The sequence below is a fragment of the Budorcas taxicolor genome, chromosome 17 (assembly GCF_023091745.1).
Source record: "Budorcas taxicolor isolate Tak-1 chromosome 17, Takin1.1, whole genome shotgun sequence".
NCBI classification, from domain to species: Eukaryota; Metazoa; Chordata; class Mammalia; order Artiodactyla; family Bovidae; genus Budorcas; species Budorcas taxicolor.
In genome coordinates, this window is record NC_068926.1 from 53,787,387 (window position 1) to 53,808,191 (window position 20,805).

The 20,805-nt window shown below is 43.6% G+C and overlaps 1 protein-coding gene across 2 annotated transcripts in view; it reads left to right on the forward strand.

Annotated features, from left to right (window-relative positions):
• Positions 1-20,805, forward strand: part of KDM2B (lysine demethylase 2B) — a 117,694-nt gene that overhangs the window by 66,724 nt on the left and 30,165 nt on the right. For both annotated transcript variants that reach the window (XM_052654306.1, XM_052654308.1), the window contains exon 12: positions 7,611-7,697. In XM_052654306.1, coding sequence (XP_052510266.1) covers positions 7,611-7,697 — 87 coding nt within the window. The remainder of the gene's footprint in view (positions 1-7,610; positions 7,698-20,805) is intronic.

The window sequence follows — 20,805 nt, forward strand, 5'->3', positions numbered from 1 at the left end:
GCTCCAGAGCGCAGGCTCCGTAGTTGCGGCACATGGGCTTAGTGGCTCCGAGGCACGTGGGATAGTCCCAGATCAGCAACCAAACCCGTGTCTCTTGCATTGGCAGGTGGATTCTTTACCACTGAGCCATCAGGGAAGCCCCCCTCCTTTCTTTTATAAAGACATCAGTCACTGGATGTAGGGTCTACCCTATCCAAAATTACTTCTTGAGATCCCTTAACTAATTACATCTGCTAAGACCCTTTTTCCAAGTAAGGTCACATTCACAGGTACCAGGAATTAGGACTTGAAGATATCTTTATTTATTTTTGTCCACACTTCGGGCCATATGCAGTTCTGTGACCCACGGGTTGAACCTGGGCCCTTGGCAGTGAAAGCGCAGAGTCCTAACCACTGGACCATCAGGGAATTCCCTGAACATATATTCTTGAGAGATGCAATTCAACATAGTACAGATGGGTTTTTATAGGCAGGCACAAGAAGAACTAAAGAGCTTCTTGATGAAAGTGAAAGAGAGGAGTGAAAAAATTGGCTTAAAGCTCAACATTCAAAAAACTAAGATCATAGCATCCGGTCCCATTACTTCATGGCAAATAGATGGGGAAACAGTGGCTGACTTTATTTTGGGGGGCTCCAAAATCACTGCAGATGGTGATTGCAGCCATGAAATTAAAAGACGCTTACTCCTTGGAAGGAAAGTTATGACCGACCTAGACAGCATATTAAAAAGCAGAGACATTACTTTGCCAACAAAGGTCCATCTAGTCAAGGTTATGGTTTTTCCAGTAGTCATGTATGGATGTGAAGTTGGACTATAAAGAAAGCTGAGCACTAAAGAATTGATGCTTTTGAACTGTGGTGTTGGAGAAGACTCTTGAGAGTCCGTCCCTTGGACTGCAAGGAGATCCAAGCAGTCCATCCTAAAGGAGATCAGTCCTGGGTGTTCATTGGAAGGACTGATGTTGAAGCTGAGACTCCAATACTTTAGCCACCTGATGCAAAAAGCTGACTCATCTGAAAAGACTCTGACGCTGGGAAAGATTGAGGGCAGGAGGAGAAGGGGATGACAGAGGATGGGATGGTTGGATGGCATCACCGACTCAATAGACGTGAGTTTGGATAGGCTCTGGGAGTTGGTAATGGACAGGGAGGCCTGGCATGCTGCAGTTCATGGGGTCGCAAAGAGTTAAGACACGACTGAGCAACTGAACTGAACAAGATGGTTGGGCTGGATTGGAGGGAGGGATCTTGGGAGACCCAAGGTGCATTGATGCCTGCTTGCAGGGGTCCTTACCTGTGGCCAGGAGGGACCCCTGAGACTGCCAAGTTCCCCACAACAGCAGCCTGAGCTACTCATGCCATGTTACTCTCCCTCAACAGGCCTGTGGTTAGGGCTTCTTTCCTGGTGCTTGGCCTCTGCTTTGCTGTCACAGTGTTGGTATTTTTAGTCACAGTTATAGATGCAGTTTCTAATTATTAATGCTGCATTCTGGGGAGCATGGGGCCTGAATCCATTGTTGACTAATTATGCTTTTTGAGAGAAGTTGGCATCAGGAAGAGCAGAAGCCCAGCTTATCCATTGTCTGTGGATATCTTGTTAGGTCAAAAGCAGGGCCAGTCTTTCTCTTCTAGAAACCCTGCCCTGTGACTTCCTACTAAAAGGCTTGTATGGTATAACCCAAGAGTGCTGGGCTAGTGCAGGCACCCAGGCCTCCTCATCTCTGCTTCTGAGAGCCCCAGGGAGTGTATAAATTCTGGCAGAGCCCAGGGAAGCCAGTGACATGATTCCCTTCAGCGCAATTTATTTCTCAGAGAGAAAATGTCCAATTAGAATAATCTCCTCTTTCTGCAGCCTGTCACATACAAATGAAAACACAGTACTTCCCTGAGGGACAGAGCCCAGAGTGCCCCCTGGTGGTCACTGACAGCCACACGTGGAGAGGTATTGCTTCCTTCAGGAAGTGTGTGAGATCGCCTGACTCAAGGATTCTTGGGGAGGTGTCTATTAATTTTAATAATTATTTATAATTATGTCTTAATTATTAATAATACTTATGACTTCAGTAATAGATTTTGTAACCAGACATTCCTCTAAAGAGGCCTGCCTCACTTTAATGCTTGTGAGTCACTGACTCCAGTTCTGATAGTGAAACGACAGGAAATCTTGAGACAGTTCAGAAGGAAACTCAGACCAAACCAAGACAAGCAGTCATTATTTTCAATCATACGCAGAGTAGTCTTTGTAAACTGGTTACCCCATGGCATAAGCCAGCCCACAGATATATTTGGCTCACAAGTGTTGTTTATTTTTTGTTTTTCTTAAATTTTCAGTCAGTTGCCAACATTTGAAATTGGAGAGATTTCAATTAAAACTCTGGATCTTTGGTTTCTTCTGAAAAATCAGAGATCTAGTGGGGCTTTCATTCCCACAGGAGGTTAGTAGGTTGAAATTAGGAAGCGTCTGCTATCTTTAAATAGGGGATAGGTGACCTCTAGTTTGCCATAGGTGACCACACCACTCCATGTCTTTCTGGTCCATTTATATTTTTCACTTTATCTGATTGGTTCCTGCAGGCATTTGAGTTTGTCATCCCCAGCCTAGAGTTAAAGATTGGAATGGGGGGTGGGGGCAGAAAGTCCTATGGAAGTCCTCTGCCCCGTCCCCCTCCCAACCATATGGCGAGATATCTGTACATATATTCATAACCATATAAGCTTTGGTTACACAGGCACTATCTTCCTGAAAAGCTCTTTTTTTTGTTAATGATTTTGGGGGATGGGTAGGAAACATTATTTTTAGAAAAAACATACTGATGTATTGTGGAGGAGGGTGTGAAGTTCATATGGGTTAGTAAGAACCATGAAATGTCAATAAAACTTCATGGTTGTGTAGGCCCAATTTGGTCATGGAAGCCTCTTCTGTGATATGGGGAGGGGGACAAACCTCTTCTGTGATTTGGGGGGGATGTTTGAGATGCTTTATAAAGGCATTAGTAGTCAAATTAGTTCTCTCTCTTCTTTGCAAAAAACAGGTGATTGTGATTCATTTCTGTATTTGCGAGTTGAAGGGTAACTATAAGGCCAGATTTTCTCCTAGGTGTCTTTTTAATAATGGAGTAGGATCAGCTGGAGAGGTTGCTGCCACGATTTCCTGAGGCTTTATCACCCAGGGTTACTCTTTAGGCTTGTCCTCAGATGGACCAGGTCATTGCCAGCTTCTGCCCACCTCTCCGCTGTGTGACCTTGAACTATATCACTGAACCTCTCTTAAGTTTAGTTTCTACTTTTGTGAAACAGGGAGAATCAGTCCTACCCCACAGGTAGGATTTTTTTTTTTTTTTTGGCTGCGCGTGCTAGGTCTTTATTGCAGTGTGCAGGTTTCTCTAGCTGTGGCCTGTGGGCCTCGTTGACCCACGGCATGTAAGATCTTAGTTCACAGACCAGGGATTGAACCCATATCCCCTGCATAGAAGGTGGATTCTTTACCACTGGAACACCAGGGAAGTCTCCCAGTTGAGATTATTTTAACGTTTAGGGCAAGCACTCAACAAATGTTCCTAAGAATGGTAGTAAAATTACCTCCAGCTTCGTAGCCTCCTATCAAGGTGCAGGCATCGCTGTTCTACCCCAGGACCACACGGTAGGAAGCTGTGGCTTACCCGAGATCACACAGGTTGTCCTAGGTCTTCTGACTCTGAAACTAGTGTTGTCCCAGGCATAACAGCAAAAGTTTAACTAGAGAGGTGGTATGTACCCAACTTGTACTTTCTAGAAGGTCTTGAATCCATTCCTTTATTTGTTTATGGCTGTGCTGGGTCTTTGTTGCTGCAGGGAGCCTTTCTCTCGTTATGGCAAGAGTATGCTACTCCTTGCTGCGGGGCGTGGACTTCTCAGTGTGGAGGCAGGCTTGTTGTGGAATGTGGGCTCTAGGCATGCCTCGGGCTCAGCAGCTGTGGTTCGCCAGCTTAGTTACTCCTCAACATGTGGAATCTTCCCCAACCAGGGATCGAACCCATGTTCCCTGCATTGGCAGGCAGATTTCCAACCACTGGACCACCATTCAGAGGAGTCCTGGATCCATTCCTTAGGGAGGGATTGCTTTGCCCCACTTCTTCCTCCCCAGTTAAAAATAGAGATAAAAATATAGTGAAAAAGATTGTTGTTGAGTTGCGAAATAGTACCTGCACTGTTTTGCAGCCCCGTGGACTGTAGCCCACCAGGCTCCTCTGTCCATGCCATTTCCTAGGCAAGAATACTGGAGTGGATTGCCATGCCTTCCTCCAGGGGATCTTCCTGACCCAGGCATTGAACCCGAGTCCCTTGCTTTGGCGAGTGGATTCTTCACCCCTCAGCTGGTGGTAAAATATACATAACATAAAATTTTAACCATGTTTAAGCGTTCAGTTCAGTGACATTAAGTACATTTCCACTGTTGGGTAACCATCACCATCCATAGCCAGAACTTTTTGATCTTCCTGAACTTAAAACTCTATATCCAGAAAAAAATTTAAAGTAAGAAAATCCCCTCCATATCCATTAAACAGTAACTCCCCACTTGTTCCCCCCACGCTGCCTGCAACCCTTGGCTACCGGCTTTCTGCTTTACACTTTTATGAATTTACTGCCTTAGGCACCTCATATTAGTGGCACCTTGTGGTACTTGTCCTTTTGTATTTGGCTTATTTCACTGAGCGTAATGTCGTTCAGGTTCATGTGTGGTATAGCATGTGATAGAATTCCCTTCCTTTTTCCAGCTATATAATATTCCATGGCTTGTATGTTATCCATTTATCCATCCATGGACACTTGGGTTGTTTCTGCTGTTTGGCTGTTGTGAACAGTGTTGCTGTGAACACGGCTCCATTCCCTTTTCAGAGATGGGCTGAATGATGCCAAGGTTAAAGAGCCCAGGTCATCAAGAGTCTCCAGCCCTTCCTGGCTGAGCGCTAGTCAACTGTTCCCTTCGCCCCTTGAGCCCTGCCCTTCTCATCTGCACTGTGGAAATGGTCGTTCATTCCACAGGGTGGTCAAGAGGATTGGATGAGAGTGTGGGCATGAAATGTTTATTATGGTGCCCGCCGCAGAGCAAGACCTCAGGACCTCTTACTCCCACCCTTTCATTCAGCACAACCGGAGGTGCCTGCCCTCCTGATGGGTACAGTTACCTCTCAACCTGGCTGGTTCCACCTACTCCGAGAGGTGGACCAAGGTGGGGCGAGGGCTGTGGAAATGGCCCATTCGGATGCAAGTTCTGAGGGGCACAGTGTCTGCAGTGTTTGTGAAAGCCATAATTTAAAAAATGAAGCTGATAAAAAGTTGAATTGCTTTTTATCATCACCAGGAATTGGCAGTTCTAAACAATGTCAGTGGAAATTCCCTGGCAATCCAGCGGTTAGGACTCTGAGCTTCCATTGCTGGGGTCACGGGTTCTTTACCCTTGATTGGGGAACTAAGAGTTGGTGGTGGAGCCAAAAAAACCCAAAAACAAACAAACAAAAAACAATGTTAGTGATGAAATACTCCTTCCTCCAGGCACGATCGCTGCCACTGCCCCAGCTTTTGGTTGCCTCTGATGCTCCATGTGAAGTCCATACCTGAGATGAATTGTGTCTGAGATGAATTGTTTCCCTTCTGTTGTATTACTTTTTAAATATACCGCATAGGTATTAGCAAAATTGGCAGCCTGAGTCCTGTTTTCCTTTATTGTAACTGTTACTACTGTCTGATGGGCATTTTTAAAATGATTATTTGCTCATCACTATTATTTTAAAATTATTTTAAAATTGTTTTAGAAGTGTAACTTGTTGATTTGTGTTTTAGTACAGTTGTAGATTTTCAGAAAAATTCTGCACATAATAGTTTCCACATACCCTTCACCCTCAGTTTCCCCCAGTTATTAACATCGTACCTTAATGTGGTGCATTTGTTACTGCTAATGAAACATTATTGATACATTGTTGTTAAGTAAAGTGTATAATTTATTCGCTTTTCCTCAGTTTTTCCTTGTGTGCTTTCTCTTGCCCCTTGGCTGTGATAGTCTCTCAGAGTTTGCTTGTGTGTGTCAGCCTTGACAGATTTGAGGTCAGACATTCAGCAGAAAGTCCCTCTTTGGGGATTTGTGGCTTCATTTTTTTAAGATATTTACTGGAGGCTTACCGTAGGTTAGTCATTGTGTAAGGGTGGGGGATATCGCAGTGAACCAAGGCATTTTATAAAAACAGTGTTTATAAATCATTGACATTGACTGTTGGACTTGGAGAAAGTTGTACGTGCTGAGAACTGAACCCGGAACCCAAGCCCCTGACCTTGCTGTTGGCCTCCTTCCGTGGGAAGAGGAGGGAGTTATTCAGGCGTGTTTGAGGTAATAAAGCACAGTTTGAAAAATCAGGCAACCAATTGAAAATTAAAGCAGGAAAGTAAGGAGAATAAATTAGAAGTGAATTGGATTCTTTCTGGTGAAGACTAGAAAGTGAGTTAAAATCATCTTCACCTACGTTTATCTTCTGAGTTCTTTTGCACTTCCTGTTAAGTGCTACTATGCAACTTTCTCTGTCCTTGGATGTCTCTGCAGGAGTGTCTTTTGTACAATCCAAAAATTAGTGGTTGGGGTCAGAATAGACCAGTAACAGTTCCCTGTCCATCCCTCAACACTTTTGTGTGGTACGCTGTGGATGCAGCCCCAGATCCCATGTGGATGCATCCCATGACCTGGTCATGGGGCAGGAAGTCTGGTGCCAGAGAGCAGGGTCCAGGGCTCTGCCCTCTTGCTCTGGGATGGCATCCAAATTCTTTGAGCATTTCTGAATCTTGGTTGCCTTACTGGATAGGGATAATTCAGCGGAGTGACATCTTACACCTTGATGAGGTTCTGGAGTTGGCTGCACACAACACCAAAAGCTGCTAAAGGCCGGATTACCCTGTAAAGCATTGAAACCACCTACAAAGGACTGACCATGAGGTGCCACATGGGAGACCCGCACAAAGTCTGGCAGTGTGTCCATCACAGCCCATTTTTTTCTGCCAGCATTTGTCCAGTTGACTGAGTATCTACCTATGTTTAGGGACCTTGATGCAAAAAACAAAGATATGTCTTTACACACCAGGATGAGAGCACCTAGGGCATACTTGCTGACTGGTGAAAAAAACAGAGTCAGGGCTCATCAGTGAGACCTCATGGTTGCTTTGTTCGTTTCTCTGTGGACATAGTTGAATTCGTGTACGTTAGGGGATTTATTAGACTGCTGCCCAGCAAGCACCTCCGAGAGGACTGTGTAAGGATTAAAGGAGGTTGGGTCCATGAGAGTCTTTGGTGCTCTGGACAAATGTTTGTTGTCATATGATCAGTGAGCAATATGCTTGTGGAAGTCTCAGGGAGGTGGGCGATATGCTTTTTAAAAACTTTCTTGGAGAAGGGGATGTTTTGTGTTTTGCAGACCCTGGGGAACCCTGGCAACTTGGTTTCTATTGAGCATGTGAGTATTGGTGGAGTCAGGGGGCAGGCAGTGAAGCTGCAGAGAACTTGGTCTTTTGCGGGGTGAGGGCCAGCCTCCACTCCCTGCAGAGACCTCTCCTGTACCCTGGGCTAATCTGGCTCCTTTGCTTGACCACAGAACGTCCTGAAGGAGCACGCGGAGGATGACCCCAGCCTGGCCATCACTGGGGTCCCCGTAGTCACTTGGCCAAAGAAGACGCCAAAGGTAAGACACAGATCACCTGCAGCTGGGAGCCCGTATCCACTGCTTTTTCACATCTCCTGTAAGATGAATGTCGGCAGCTTTTCAGGGGGAGCTCCAGGGAGAGGCCTCCGAATCAAGATGAATGGTGCTGGTGATTTTTTTTCCTTGCAAGTTTTTGTTTTTCCACGGGGGTTCATTTTCCCTTGCTGTGGAAACTGCAAGCAGTGCCCCCTTGTGGTCACGCAGAAAACTGCGGGGAAGTGATACCTCACCTTTGCCTGTCATTAGGGGATCTTTCTTCTTTTCCTCCCCTCTCTCCTTGCTTCTCTATCTCCTTCCTTCCTTTGTCCTCTAGCTGCTTCATGGGCCGTTTTCTCCTTTTTTTGAAAAAAGGATTTATGTATTTGACTGTGTCTGTTTTAGTTGAGGCACATGGAATCTTTAGTTGCAGCATGTAGTATCTTGTTCCCTCACCAGTGACCAAGCCCGGGCCCCCTGCGTTGGCAGCACAGAGTCTTAGCCACTAGACCACAGTGAAATCCCTGTTTCACCACAGGAAATCTCTGTTTTCTCCTCTTTTCAAAGTTAACTTTTCTTCTCTTTCTAAATGGGTCCTTGGGAATCCCCTGGAAATCCAGTGGTTAGGACTCTGTGCTTCCACTTCAGGGAGCACAGGTTCAATCCCTGGTCAGAGAATTAATATCCTGCATGCCTTGCAGTGTGACCAAAAGACAAAAAAAACACAAGAAGGGTTGATGCTTACCATGAAAAATCTGATCAAACAGGAATGGATAAAGATGCTGAGAAGACTAGCAGTGATACCACTGAGAACTTACCAGGGGCAGGTTGCCCTGCTTAGTCCTCTACAGGCCCTGTTTTATTTAGACTCCCACAATCCTGTGGATAGACATTTATGATTTGTTTTACAGATGGGGAAACCGAGGCTTAAAAAGGCGAAGTTACTTGTTAGGTTACTTGGCAGAGCCGAGGATGCAAACGTAGCTCTAACTGACAGCGGAGACCTAACTTTCAACCAATACCTGCCCCACTGTCCGCCGTCCAGAGAAAACCAATAACATTTTGGTGTATCTAGGGTGGGATATTTATATATGAACCCATTCATCTATCATCAGTCTGTCTTGGCTTCCTCACTTTCGTGAGCAAGTTATATGAGTTCCAAGAACCTTACTTCCTCATTTGTAGAAAGGTGTTATACCGGTACCTACTTTGAGTGGTCATTGTGAGGACTAAAAATAATGCGTGCAGATTCCATAGGACGAGGGCTGACCCATGATAAGTTCTCTAAATGTTGGTTGTAACCTAAGCAGCCTTCCTGTTGATGGCTATTTTGCTAATTTCTGATTTTTTACTGTTATAAAAAACACTGAGAGGAACTTTCTAGAACTTTCTCAATCTGTACTGTCCAAAAGGCTATGAGCCATGTGTGGCTATTGAGCACTTCAGATATGGCAAGCTTAAATTAAGAGGTGCTGCCAATATAATATACATAACAGATTTTAAAGACAATATAAAAAAGAACAGTGTACAATACAACTTATATTGATTGCATGTTGAAATTAGGGTTGCCAGATTTTAAAAAGGAAGCTCATTTAAATTTGAACTTCAGATTTTCAGACAATTAAACAGACAGTTTTTTAGTTTGATATGTGCCATATATTACATGGGTTATATTTATGCTAAAAAAGTTTTTGTTTTTTTCTGAAATGTACTATGACTGTATTTTTATCTGCTGAATCTGGCAACCCTCATTGAAATGATCATATTTATATGTTAGTCACTCAATTGTGTCCGACTCTTTGTGACCCCATGGACTGTAGCCTGCCAGGCTCCTCTTTCCATTGAATTCTCCAGGTAAGAATACTGGAGTGGGTTGCTATGCCCTCCTCCAGGGAATCTTCCCGTCCCAGGAATCAAACCTGGGTCTCCTGCATTGCAGGCAGATTCTTTACCATCTGTGGCCAGGGAAGCCCGATAATCCATTAAACAAAATGGATTATTAATACTCATTTCACCTGTTTCTTTTTATCTTTTAAAAAGTGGCTTCAAGTACTTATGTGGCTCACATTATGTTTCCGTTGGACATCGCTGTTCTGGGTTATCTTGCTCACCTTTTTGATTATCTTTGATTATCTTCCTAAATGTGGACTTGTTAATGGAGAGAAGGCACCCGATTCTTTGTGGGTGTTGAATTCTGATTCTCTCTGACGCTTAGTGGAACTGAAGTGGCCATAGGATTAAAAAGGATTTGCCTCCAGATCTTCTACCTTTAGCTCCCCGATCTGTGGACATGCGTGGGGTTTCAGAGCTGACTTTCCCCGAAATGGGCAAAAATATAAGTGTCATTTGTCAGATCACAGACTGTACTTGCACACATAGCACCTTGAAATAGCCCAGCTAGGCCCCATGGTTGCTTTGAACCTATAGACGAAACCGTGGCTTTGCCTTGCTGCCCGCTTCCCTCATGGTGGAGGAATTGCTTCATGGGATGGATTGGGGTTTGTAGAACATGGGCTTCTAAAGGAACCCACTTGACATTGCTCACTGTAATCTCAGAATTAATGGAGGTGTTCAGACCAGCCTCTCTGGAGATCACTTCAGGACCGTAAATGTGCCCTGTTTTCTGTGCTGGAGACCCTCAGCGCAGTCCTCAGGGGCTTCTAGGCATTTTTTTTTTTAATTCAAACCTCTGCCCCCTTTCCTCTTAAGGTCTGGAAACAGGAAGCTGGCTTCTGGGGGCAGTAGTTCTTATTTAAGTTTGCTCTGGAGGATTGGTTTATAACCATGGGGCTATATGGCATGGCTGGTGTCAACATGGGTAGGAGAAATCGCAGCCCTTAGGCTGGTTGGGAAAGAGTGGGTGGGAGGGAGGAGTAAGGGCCTTTGACATTTAACAATGCTCATGGTAGCAGGCTTTGCTTTTTTTTTTAATCTTATAATAAATAAGACTCCCATACTTTATGGGTCTCCCACTTAAAGTAGATATAGTTAAATGTTTTTAGTATACTGAAAATATTCAGAGTTGTGGAACCATCCCCACAACCACAATCTTCATTTTAGAACATTTTCATACCCCTTAGAAGAAACTCAATCAGCTGTCAGTTCCCCTTCCCCCAACCCCTGGAAGCTTTCTGTCTCGTCTCCATGGATTTGCCTATTCTGGACATTTCATATAAATAGAATTATACAGTATGTGGCCTTTTGTGACTACTTTCACTTAGCAGAATGTTTCCAAGGTTCGTCTCCGTTGTACATCTATCGGTATTTTATGCCTTTATAGGGTTGAATAATATTCCATTGTATGGAGGGACCACAGTCTGTTTATCTGTTCATCTGTCCATGGGCATTTGTGCTCTTTTTCCCTTTTGGCTATTGTGATTGATGATGCTACGAATAATTTATGTACAGGTTTTTATGTGAACTTATGTTTTAATTTCTCTTGGGTAGAAACCTAGGCATGCAATTGGCTTACCAGATGGTAACTCTATGAGGAACTGCCAGACTATTTCCCAAAGTGGCTACAGCATTTTGTGTTCCCCTCGGCAATTACAAGAGTTCCAGTTTCTCCACATCTTCACCCAACACCTATTGCCTATCTTTAATTTTTTTTTCAGTTAAAAAAATGTTTGGCTGCATGTGCCATGCAGCATATGGGATCTTAGTTTCCTGACCAGAGATGGAACCCATGCCCCCTGCATTGGAAGCTCAGACTCTTAACCACTGGACACTACGGAAGTCTCATATTGCCTGTCTTTTTCATTAGAGCCATTCGAGTTTTTTTCCTATGAATTATTTGAGGTTAATTGTATGAGTTTGCAAGGGCCAGCATAACAAAATACCCTAGACTGAGGGGCTGAAATGACAGAAAAATTAATTTTTTCACCTTTCTGGAAGCCAGAAGTCTGAGATCAAGATGTCAGTTGGCAGGATTTATTTCTTCCGAGGATTCTCTCCTTGGTTTATAGATGGCCGTTGTCTCTGCATCTTCCCATGGTCTTCGTTTTGTGTGTGTTCTAATCTCCTGTTCTTATAAGGACACCGTTTATACTGAATTCGAGTCCACCCAAATGATGCCATTTTAACTTAGTTATTACCTCATTAAAGGCCTATCTCTAGGGACTTCCCTGGTGGTACAGTGGTTAAAAGACTCCACACTTCCACTGCAGGGGGCCCAGTTCCATCCCTGGTCAGGGAACTAGATCCTGCATGCTGCAATTAAAAAAAAAAAAAAAGCATGCTGCAATGAAAGAGTGAAGATCCCTTGTGCTGTAACTAAGACCTGGTGCAGCCAAATTATAAAAAAAAAAAAGACCTATTTTCAAACACAGTCACATTCTGAAGTGCTGGGGGTCAGACTTCAACATATGGATTTGAGGAGGACACAGTTTAGCCCATAACATGTATTACACATTATACAAAGGAATAAATCATATAATAATGAATATCATGATTCCCCCTTCAACTCTAGAAATAAATTATTTCCGGTATAAACCAAACCCCTATGTATTCCTTCTAAATGTATGCAACAGTTCTGAGGTCTTATTGAATTCTTACAACAAGGCTGGGAGGATAGCATTATCTTCATGGTGCAGCTGAAACTGGAGGTTCAGAGAGGTACGCTGGTAAGTCTGAGGCCACACAGCTTATGAATCTAAGGTGTTCATCCTCAGATTTGTCCCTGCGCCTGAGGAACTCTATGAGATGTGGTGGAGGGCAGGGGGAGGGGCGGCCGGGTGCTGTATTTATGCGTTTCCTGGCTGGTGGGGTTAAGAAGTTAACAGGAAAGGAAGAAGCAAGTACACGACTGACTGCCTGGGCCGCCCCGGGTCTCTGGATTCCCAGGTTCTCCCAATTTGATGCAGGTTGGCTTGAAAGATCAAGGGTGCTCATTGAGGCTGTCAGGATGCGAAGTCAGGAGAGGTCCGGGTCTGGCTCAGGTTACTTAAATAATTAATGCTAAATGATGATTAGCAAGAAATGCTTTGATCTCCCACCTTGCCTCCTGGAGAACAAAGTCCCTTTCTGGAACTGATTAGGTGCCATGAGGTCATTTCTGATGTGGCGTCTTTCAAATCAGAGATGCTACTGAATCACCCTTGGTCACAGTCGCCCCACCCCCACTCTGCCCCATTGGCTGTTTTCACCAGTGGTGATGGATTTGTTTTGATCTGTCTATACTCTGGCCACTTCCTTTTATGACCAAGTGGTAAGATTTGGAGGGGGGGAGGCTGTCTGTGACCTTAGAACCAAACCGAGGGAACTGAACTACTTTGAGGCCCGACTTCTGACCTCAGCCTTATTAGTATGTTGACCTTCCTCGCAGCAGCCAGACGCTTCTACCGGGCCAGGCTGCAGGTTGGTTCCCAGAAAAGGAAACCAAGGAAGGAGGTGAGAGGAAGCCACGGTTTTCCTGGAAAGAGAACACGGTGATGCATTTGCTTCTTAATCTCTAGTGGCCAAACCAGGCTGCCTCTTGAATTTCAATTATTGTCAGTTTTTCTGGAGTGGAGGAGCAGAGAGGCTGCAAAGTGTACCAAGAACCCTGACAGGCTGGGGACAGTCCTCCACAGCAGTTAGTGGATCAGCTTCCTTACGGGGACGTCACCGGAACCACGGGAGGAAGACAAACACACACACACAGACACACACACACACACACCTGATGTCTGTGTCACGCTTCAGTTCTGCTTTTCCCCTTCCTCCATACTTGGTCATTTAGATCTGGGGGGCCTGATAAGTCTGGGGTCCCCCAGGGAGCGTCACACACAGCCTTTCCCTGAAGGATAGTCACATAAGTCATTAAAAGAGGCCCCCATGTACTTCCTGTTCCCAGTGACCTGCTCCCAGCTCCTGTCTCCCCCAAGTAATTAAGTTGATGGTGTACAGTTGAGGAGGAGGATAATGCCTGCCGTTTATTGTTGCCTGCTCAGGGCCAGATCATTTCCTATAAAGGCCGTGTGGCCTCAGGAGGACCCGTGCTCAAGCTGGTGACATCTGTTTTACCTGGGAAAACGTATTTTTTTTTCTAAGTTGTTTCCTGGGCTCCCCTGAGACACTCTGATTTATTAGGTGTTGGTGGGGCCTAGGAATCTGCACTTGCTAAATGCTTCACAGGTAATTCTCATGCACAGTGAGGGTGAGCTCTGGGGTCAGGTACACCTGGAGATTGACTCCCGGCACTGCCACTTACTAACTGTGTGGTCGTGGGACAGTCTGAGCCTTAGTTTACTCACCTGTGAAAAGGGCTCATAGTGCTTTCCTACAAGGTTGCTGTGAGGCGCTGTCTGTAAAATACCTCTATAGTAGCCCTTCCATCAGTGATACCAATTAGGCTTTTTCATAGTTCTGTTAGTATATAATAATCCCAAATCTGCCCATCTAGAAGGCAGAAATAGAAGACACTGGAGGAGGAGCTGGGTCAGAAGGGGGTGATTAGTTTAGAGACATTCCCCATCTCTACATGATTACTGGCTGGTGCAAAAACTCCATCTCAGGCAAGGGCTTAAATGGCTCAATTTCGTGGAGGTAGTCACAGCTGGCATTTCCCGAAACGGGGCTGGTTTAAGGAACTGCTTCTTTATGCCTTCTGCACTCCACTGGAGGGAGGAACCCTAGGCCTGTGAGCAGAAGGGTAACTTGCCTTAGAATGTGCCAGAAGAAGCCTCGTGAGAGCAGCCTTGGCGATCAGGAACAGGCAGCGGGGAGACTGGCAGCAGCGGCTGTAGGGCGGAGAGGCACAAGCAGCAAGTGGACAATCCAGGACCCCCACCTAGAGTCCCCAGGACTTCCCTAAGTGACAGCTAAGTCATCTGTGGAGTTTGGAGGCCAGCAGGTTCCCAGGAGCACAGACAGCCAAGATCCCTGATCACAGAATACCCACAAGAGATGGTCTGCTCATTCTGGATAATGTTGCCTCCAACATCAGCAAGAGAAAAATCCCATTGATGGTCAAAGAATGCCACCGTTTCTTACAAGCTGAGACCCCAGGTCTCTGACCAGATATGTGATCTCTGATCACAATCTGTAATCCAGAATCCGTAATCTCTGAACCATATGACTGGGATTCCATCAGAGCCCCCTGCCTTTTTTAGTCAACCCCAATGATGCTCTGTAAATTGAGCCTCTGTTTAACTCCCCTCCGTGACCTGGTGGGAGGGTGCCAGGATGCCATTTCATTTCCTGCTAAGATCCTGACTGATAGACTTCCCGTTTTCTCCTTCTGTTGGACATCCACATTCTACTCTGCATTTTTAAAAATTTTATTCATTTCTGGCTGTGCTGGGTCTTTGTTGCTGGGCACTGGCTCTCTCTAGTTGTGGCTAGCAGGACTACTGTTTGTTGCGGAGCACGGGTTCCAGGCGCAAGGACTCAAGAGTTGTGGTACATGGGCTTTGTTGCCCCGAGGCATGTTGGGTCTTCTCGGACCAGGGAACCCACGTCCCCTGCAATTTCAAGGCCGACTCTTAACCACCAGGGAAGTCCCTATACTCTGCATTTTGTTGCATATCTTTCTTAAGCTGCCATTAGCTTCTTGAGACTGGAGCTCATCTTATTAATTTTTTTCTCATCCTTTTTTGTATCCTGTCATGCAAGATTGGTCCCAGAAAATGTTCAGTGAATGAATGAACTTGATAGCAAGGTTTCCCCAGAGCTTCTAGAAGATGAAGTTGTAGTCAGTCAGTTCAGTCTCCTTGCTGTCTTTTACCTGCTCTCCAGATCCCTCAAAGTCATCGCTAGTGAAGGTAACCCTCTCTCCTTACTTTAATTTGTGTGTCCCAGTTGCACCCAATAAAAGAATGGTGAATAGAAAAACACTAAGAAAGGCTCTTGGTCTTCCCTGGACCCTTTTGTCCCTCACATTTAAGCATCTCCCTTCATCCTCTTGGACTTAAAAAGATCTTAATTTCTCACCTGGAACTTTTCAGCTATCAACCGTATCATTTTATTGAAACTTTAAGATAGTGATCAGTTGAAATAACCTATAATTAAAGTCTGCAGCCCAGGATTTCTTTCTTAGTCTGATAACCTGCTCGGCTGTCTGTGTTAATAATGCCAAAGACAAATTCTTGGAAAGCAATTGAGATACCGAGGGCTTTCCTGCCTTTGGTGGAGTAATTAGAAGGCCTAGCTGGCACTGTAAGTGATTGCTTGCCATTATCATGGTTTTATTTCTAGAACAGTGGTCTATCCTTCAGGCTTTTCCTTTTTTTTAAATTAAATGGCATTGTATATTTCCTGTTTCAAAGGAGTATGCTTGATCATTGATGTTGGGAGTAAGCTGTGACAGCCCTCCCCACCCCAACCCCTGCGTATCTAATCTGGCTTTATCAGGAAGATGGATGTGTGTGCAACCAAGTGATGTTGTCAGATAATCCGCTCCCCAAATGTAGGTGATCTAGAGAAAAAAGGGGCACAGTTAAGTGAATACAGGTGAAATATTTGCTTTATTTAAGTTTGCTTCCTGTTACAAAAGGGGGAAGGGGAAGTCCATTTGTTGGGACAAGGGGATCTTTAATTATATACAAAGAAAATAGGTAGAAAGTGAAAGCTCTGGTAAAACCTGCTCCAAGTCACTCACCTTCTTCAGTGAATGTAAATGACTAAACAGCAAAGCATGTTGCAGGAATTCAGAGATAATCTCCCTTAAAAGAATGATTTGGGGGGGGTATTTAAATTCATTTCTCTCTTAGTTAATATTTATGGGACAAGATGGCAGGAAGGGTTGTGTTGGGGACTGCTCTGGGGAAACTTGTTGGTTTGAGTGTACCCAGTTGATTGATTCTTCTGAGGGAGGGTGTTCTTTTATTTCTTTTTACTTATTAGTTTATTTTTTTAAATTGAAGTATAATTGATTTACAATGTTGTGTTCATTTCTGGTGTACAGCAGAGTGATTCATTTTTGTATAGTAAATGTTATACATTTTTCAAATTCTTTTCTGTTATAGGTTATTGCATGATATTGAATATAGTTCCCTGTGCTATACAGTAGGACTTGTTGTTTACTTATATATAGTAGTTTGTTTCTGCTAATTCCAAATTCATAATCTATCTCGGAGATCCAACCAGTCCATTCTAAAGGAGATCAGTCCTGGGTATTCTTTGGAAGGACTGATGCTAAAGCTGAAACTCCAGTACTTTGGCCACCTCATGCAAAGAGTTGATTCATTGAAAAAGACTCTAATGCTGGGAGGGATTGGGGGCAGGAGGAGAAGGGGACGACAGAGGATGAGATGGCTGGATGGCATCACCGACTCGATGGACATGAGCTTGAGTGAACTCCGGGAGATGGTGATAGACAAGGAAGCCTGGCGTGCTGCGATTCATGGGGTCACAAAGAGTCAGACATGACTGAGCAACCGAATTGAACTGAACTGAATCTATCTCTCCTCACTCCTTTCCCCTTCAGTAACCATAAGATTTTCTATGTCTGTGAGTCTGTTTCTGTTTTGTAAATAAGTGCATTTGTACCATGTTTTAGGTTCCACATATATAAGTGATATCGGATGAATTTTGTCTCTCTCTGACTTTCTTCCCTTAGTATGGTAATCTCTAGGTCCATCTTTTTATTTATCTTCTATCACATTTCCTTAAATTGTGGGAAAGAGACAGCATGAAATTGACTGTGTTAGCTATTCTTGGTGTACTTGAGTGGCATTTTGAGTGTATTGTGGGTGGCATTGAGTACATTCACATTGTTGTCAACCATCACCACCGTCCGTCTCCAGAACTTTTTCATCATCTGAAACTGGAATTCTTAATCCTGTAAACACTAAATCCCCATTCCCCCGTGTTCTGCTTTTTTTATCTCTGTGAATTTGACTCTTGCATAAGTGGAATCATACAGTATTTGTCTCTTTGTGACTGGCTCCTTTCACTGAGAGTGTCTTCAGGGTTCATTCATGCGGTAGCATGTGCCAGAATCTCTTTCCTTTTTAGAGCTGGATGGTTTTCCATTGTATGTATATACATTTTATTTACCCATTTATCTGTCAATGGGCACTTGGGTTGCTTCCACCTTTGGCTGTTATAAATAATGCTGCTGTGAACAGAGGTGAGTAAAAATCTTTTCAAGTCCTTATTTTCAGTTCTTTTGGGTACATACCTAGAAATGAAATTGCTGGAATCATAGAATAATTATGTTTTAAATTTTGGAGGGGCTGCCATACTGTCTTCCACAGTGACCTCATCGAACATTCCTATCAACAGTGCACAAGGGGTTCCAGTTTCACCACATCCTGGCTATTGTTATTTTCTGTTCATTTGTTTTTCATAATAGCCTTCATAATGGATATGTTGTTTTTCAACTAACTTTATTTTTTATGTTGAAGTTTTCTTTACAGTATGACAGACATCATGTCATTCCATCCCTCAATACTTAGGTTTGCATCCCTGAAAAATAATATTTTTCTCCATTCTTGAAATAACATTATTATACCTAGCAAAACTGACAATTCCTCCTGATGCTGGGTCATATAAATTATCTTTTACAGCTATTTTGTTCAAATCAGGATCCACTCCAAGAATCTGTTCTTAATTCTCTTTTAATTTTGACCTTTCTCAGAATATTGATTGGTAGAGAAGATGGAACCATGTCCTGAAGAATATCTCACTTTATGCATTTGTCTGATTGCTTCCTTGTGGTGATATTTAGCTTCTTCGTTATCTCTTGTAATTTCTGTAAATTAGAAATTAGGTCTAAAGGTTTGGTTAGACTGAAGTTAAATTTCATAGGTAGTGGATTATAGCAATGGTGGTCTGATTATTCCCTCATCATTCAATTACGTTCATGCCTCTTTGTTCCAGAGAATAATCTGGAAGGGAATACGTTAGGGCCTTGCTTCCATTTACCACTCACTGATGATTTCACCACCAGTTATCATTCTTTTCCTGTATCAATAATTTTCTCAGGGGATGAAAATAAACCTTTGGGACTCCCCTGGCAGTCTGGCGGTTAAGACTCTACACTTCACTGCAGGGTACCATGGGTTCAATCCTTGGTCGGGAACTAAGATCCCACACACTGCACAGCACAGCCCCCAAAAAAGAAAACGAATCTTTGAAGTATTATCATCCCTCCTTTATGCACTAGCTGGCTTTTTTCTGCAGTTTTCCCTCATCAATGGGCCCTTCCCTTAAATATACTTCCTCCTGAAAAGGCTGCACACATGCTTAATTCTTTCCCTTTAAACACCAATTTTCAAACTAAGGAGTTGGTATAATGGTTGCTTCAAATGGTGACAGATGAGTTTTGTCAGATTTTTTCTATTTTGAGTATCTTGGTAAACTCATTGATTTTCATAGATCCAAGGGGCTTGTAGAGGTAAATTGGCCTGCTGGAGCTGAGCCATTTTTAAAGGAAAGCAAGAATGTAGGTGAAGAAGGCAGCCACAGTATGTATGTGAGAGAGTGTGTGTGTGTGTCTGTCCCCCCATCCCTGCTCCCAGCCATACCAACCAGTGTGTATTCGCATTTGTTAGGCGTCCTTAAGCGAAAGGCTTTCAAGCGCTGTCAAAGCCCATCAGACCCCCATGGTGACTGTTAGCAGCTCATTTAGAAGGTGATTCAAGTATCACCTTGGTCTGGTAAGTTTCAACCAGCCCCAGGGCTGATTGGCTACATTTCCTAACCAGGTTACTTCTCAGGGACAGGAACTAAGATCACTCTTAAATGATAACTGATGAAAAGGAAAAAAAATTATGTGTGTGTGTATGTATATATATGTGTGTGTGTATATGTATATTTGTATATACAAATATTTGTATTGTATATAAATACAAATATATATACAAATATTGTCTATATACATATATACCCAAACACATGTGTGTGTGTATACACAGATACACTTTCTAAAAACTTTTTATATTGGAATATAGCTGATTAACAATCTTATGGTAGTTTCAGGTGGACAGCAAAGGGACTCAGCCATGCATATACATGTATCCTTTCTCCCCCAAACTCCCCTCCCATCCAGGCTGCCACAAAACATTGAGCAGAGTTCCCTGTGCTATACAGTAGGACCTTGTTGGTTGTCCATTTTAAATATAGCAGTGTATACATGTCCATCCCAAACTCCCTAAAAATTGACGTAAAATTCAATTAGCATACAGTTAGCCATTTTAAAGTACCAATTCAGCGACATTTCGTATTTTCACAGTGTTGTGTAAGCATCACCTCTTTCTAAACCCCAGGATATTTTCATCACTCCCCAAAGAAACCCTGTGCCTATTAGGAGGTCATTTTCCACTCTCCCATCGCATCCCCACCCAGCCCCTGGCAATTATGAATTGGCATTTGGTCCCTGTGGGTTTTTCTATTCTGGACATTTTATATATATGGAATCATACTATATGGTGTGTTTCACTTGGCGTGTTTTCAAGATTCAACACACTGTAGCTTGTGCCACTACTTCATTCCTTTTATGGCTGAATAACACGCCATTGTGTGGCTATGTTGATGTATTGTGTGGATATACCACATTTTGTTTACCTTTTTCATCGATGGACAGAATTTGATTTGTTTCTGCCATTTGACCATTGTGAACAGAGCTGCCAATTTTACTCCTGTTTTGCCTCTTCACTGTCTGCTTTATTGGTCCATTTTGCGTAAGCTTTGTATTTGGTCTTTTTAAGTCTTAATAACCTGGTCTTCCAAGGTCTTTCTTTGAAGGATGGTGGGATGGACAGTGAGGGGTGCTCTGACTACGAAGGAAACCAAGGGCAAGATTTGGTCTTGTTAAGAAAAATATTTGGGGGTCTTCCCTGGTGGTCCAGTGGTTAGGACTCAGTGCTTCCGTTGCAGAGGCAGGGGTTTGATCCCCGGTTAGGGAACTAAAATCCCACATGCAAAGTAGACAGGGAAAAAAAAATTACAAAAGTCCTGCATGAAGGAATTCCCTGGTGATCCAGTAGTTAGGACTCCATGCTTTCACCGCAAGCATGCAGGTTCAGTCCCTGGTTGGGGAACCAAGATCCCACATACCAAGTAGTTTGGCAAAAAAACAATAAAAATAATAATAAAAAGTCCTGGTTGTAGGCCCAAATTACGCTGGCATTTTATGTACTTTTAGTCCCTATTTTCTGGGGTGGGAGGTGGGATTGCAAAGTGAATC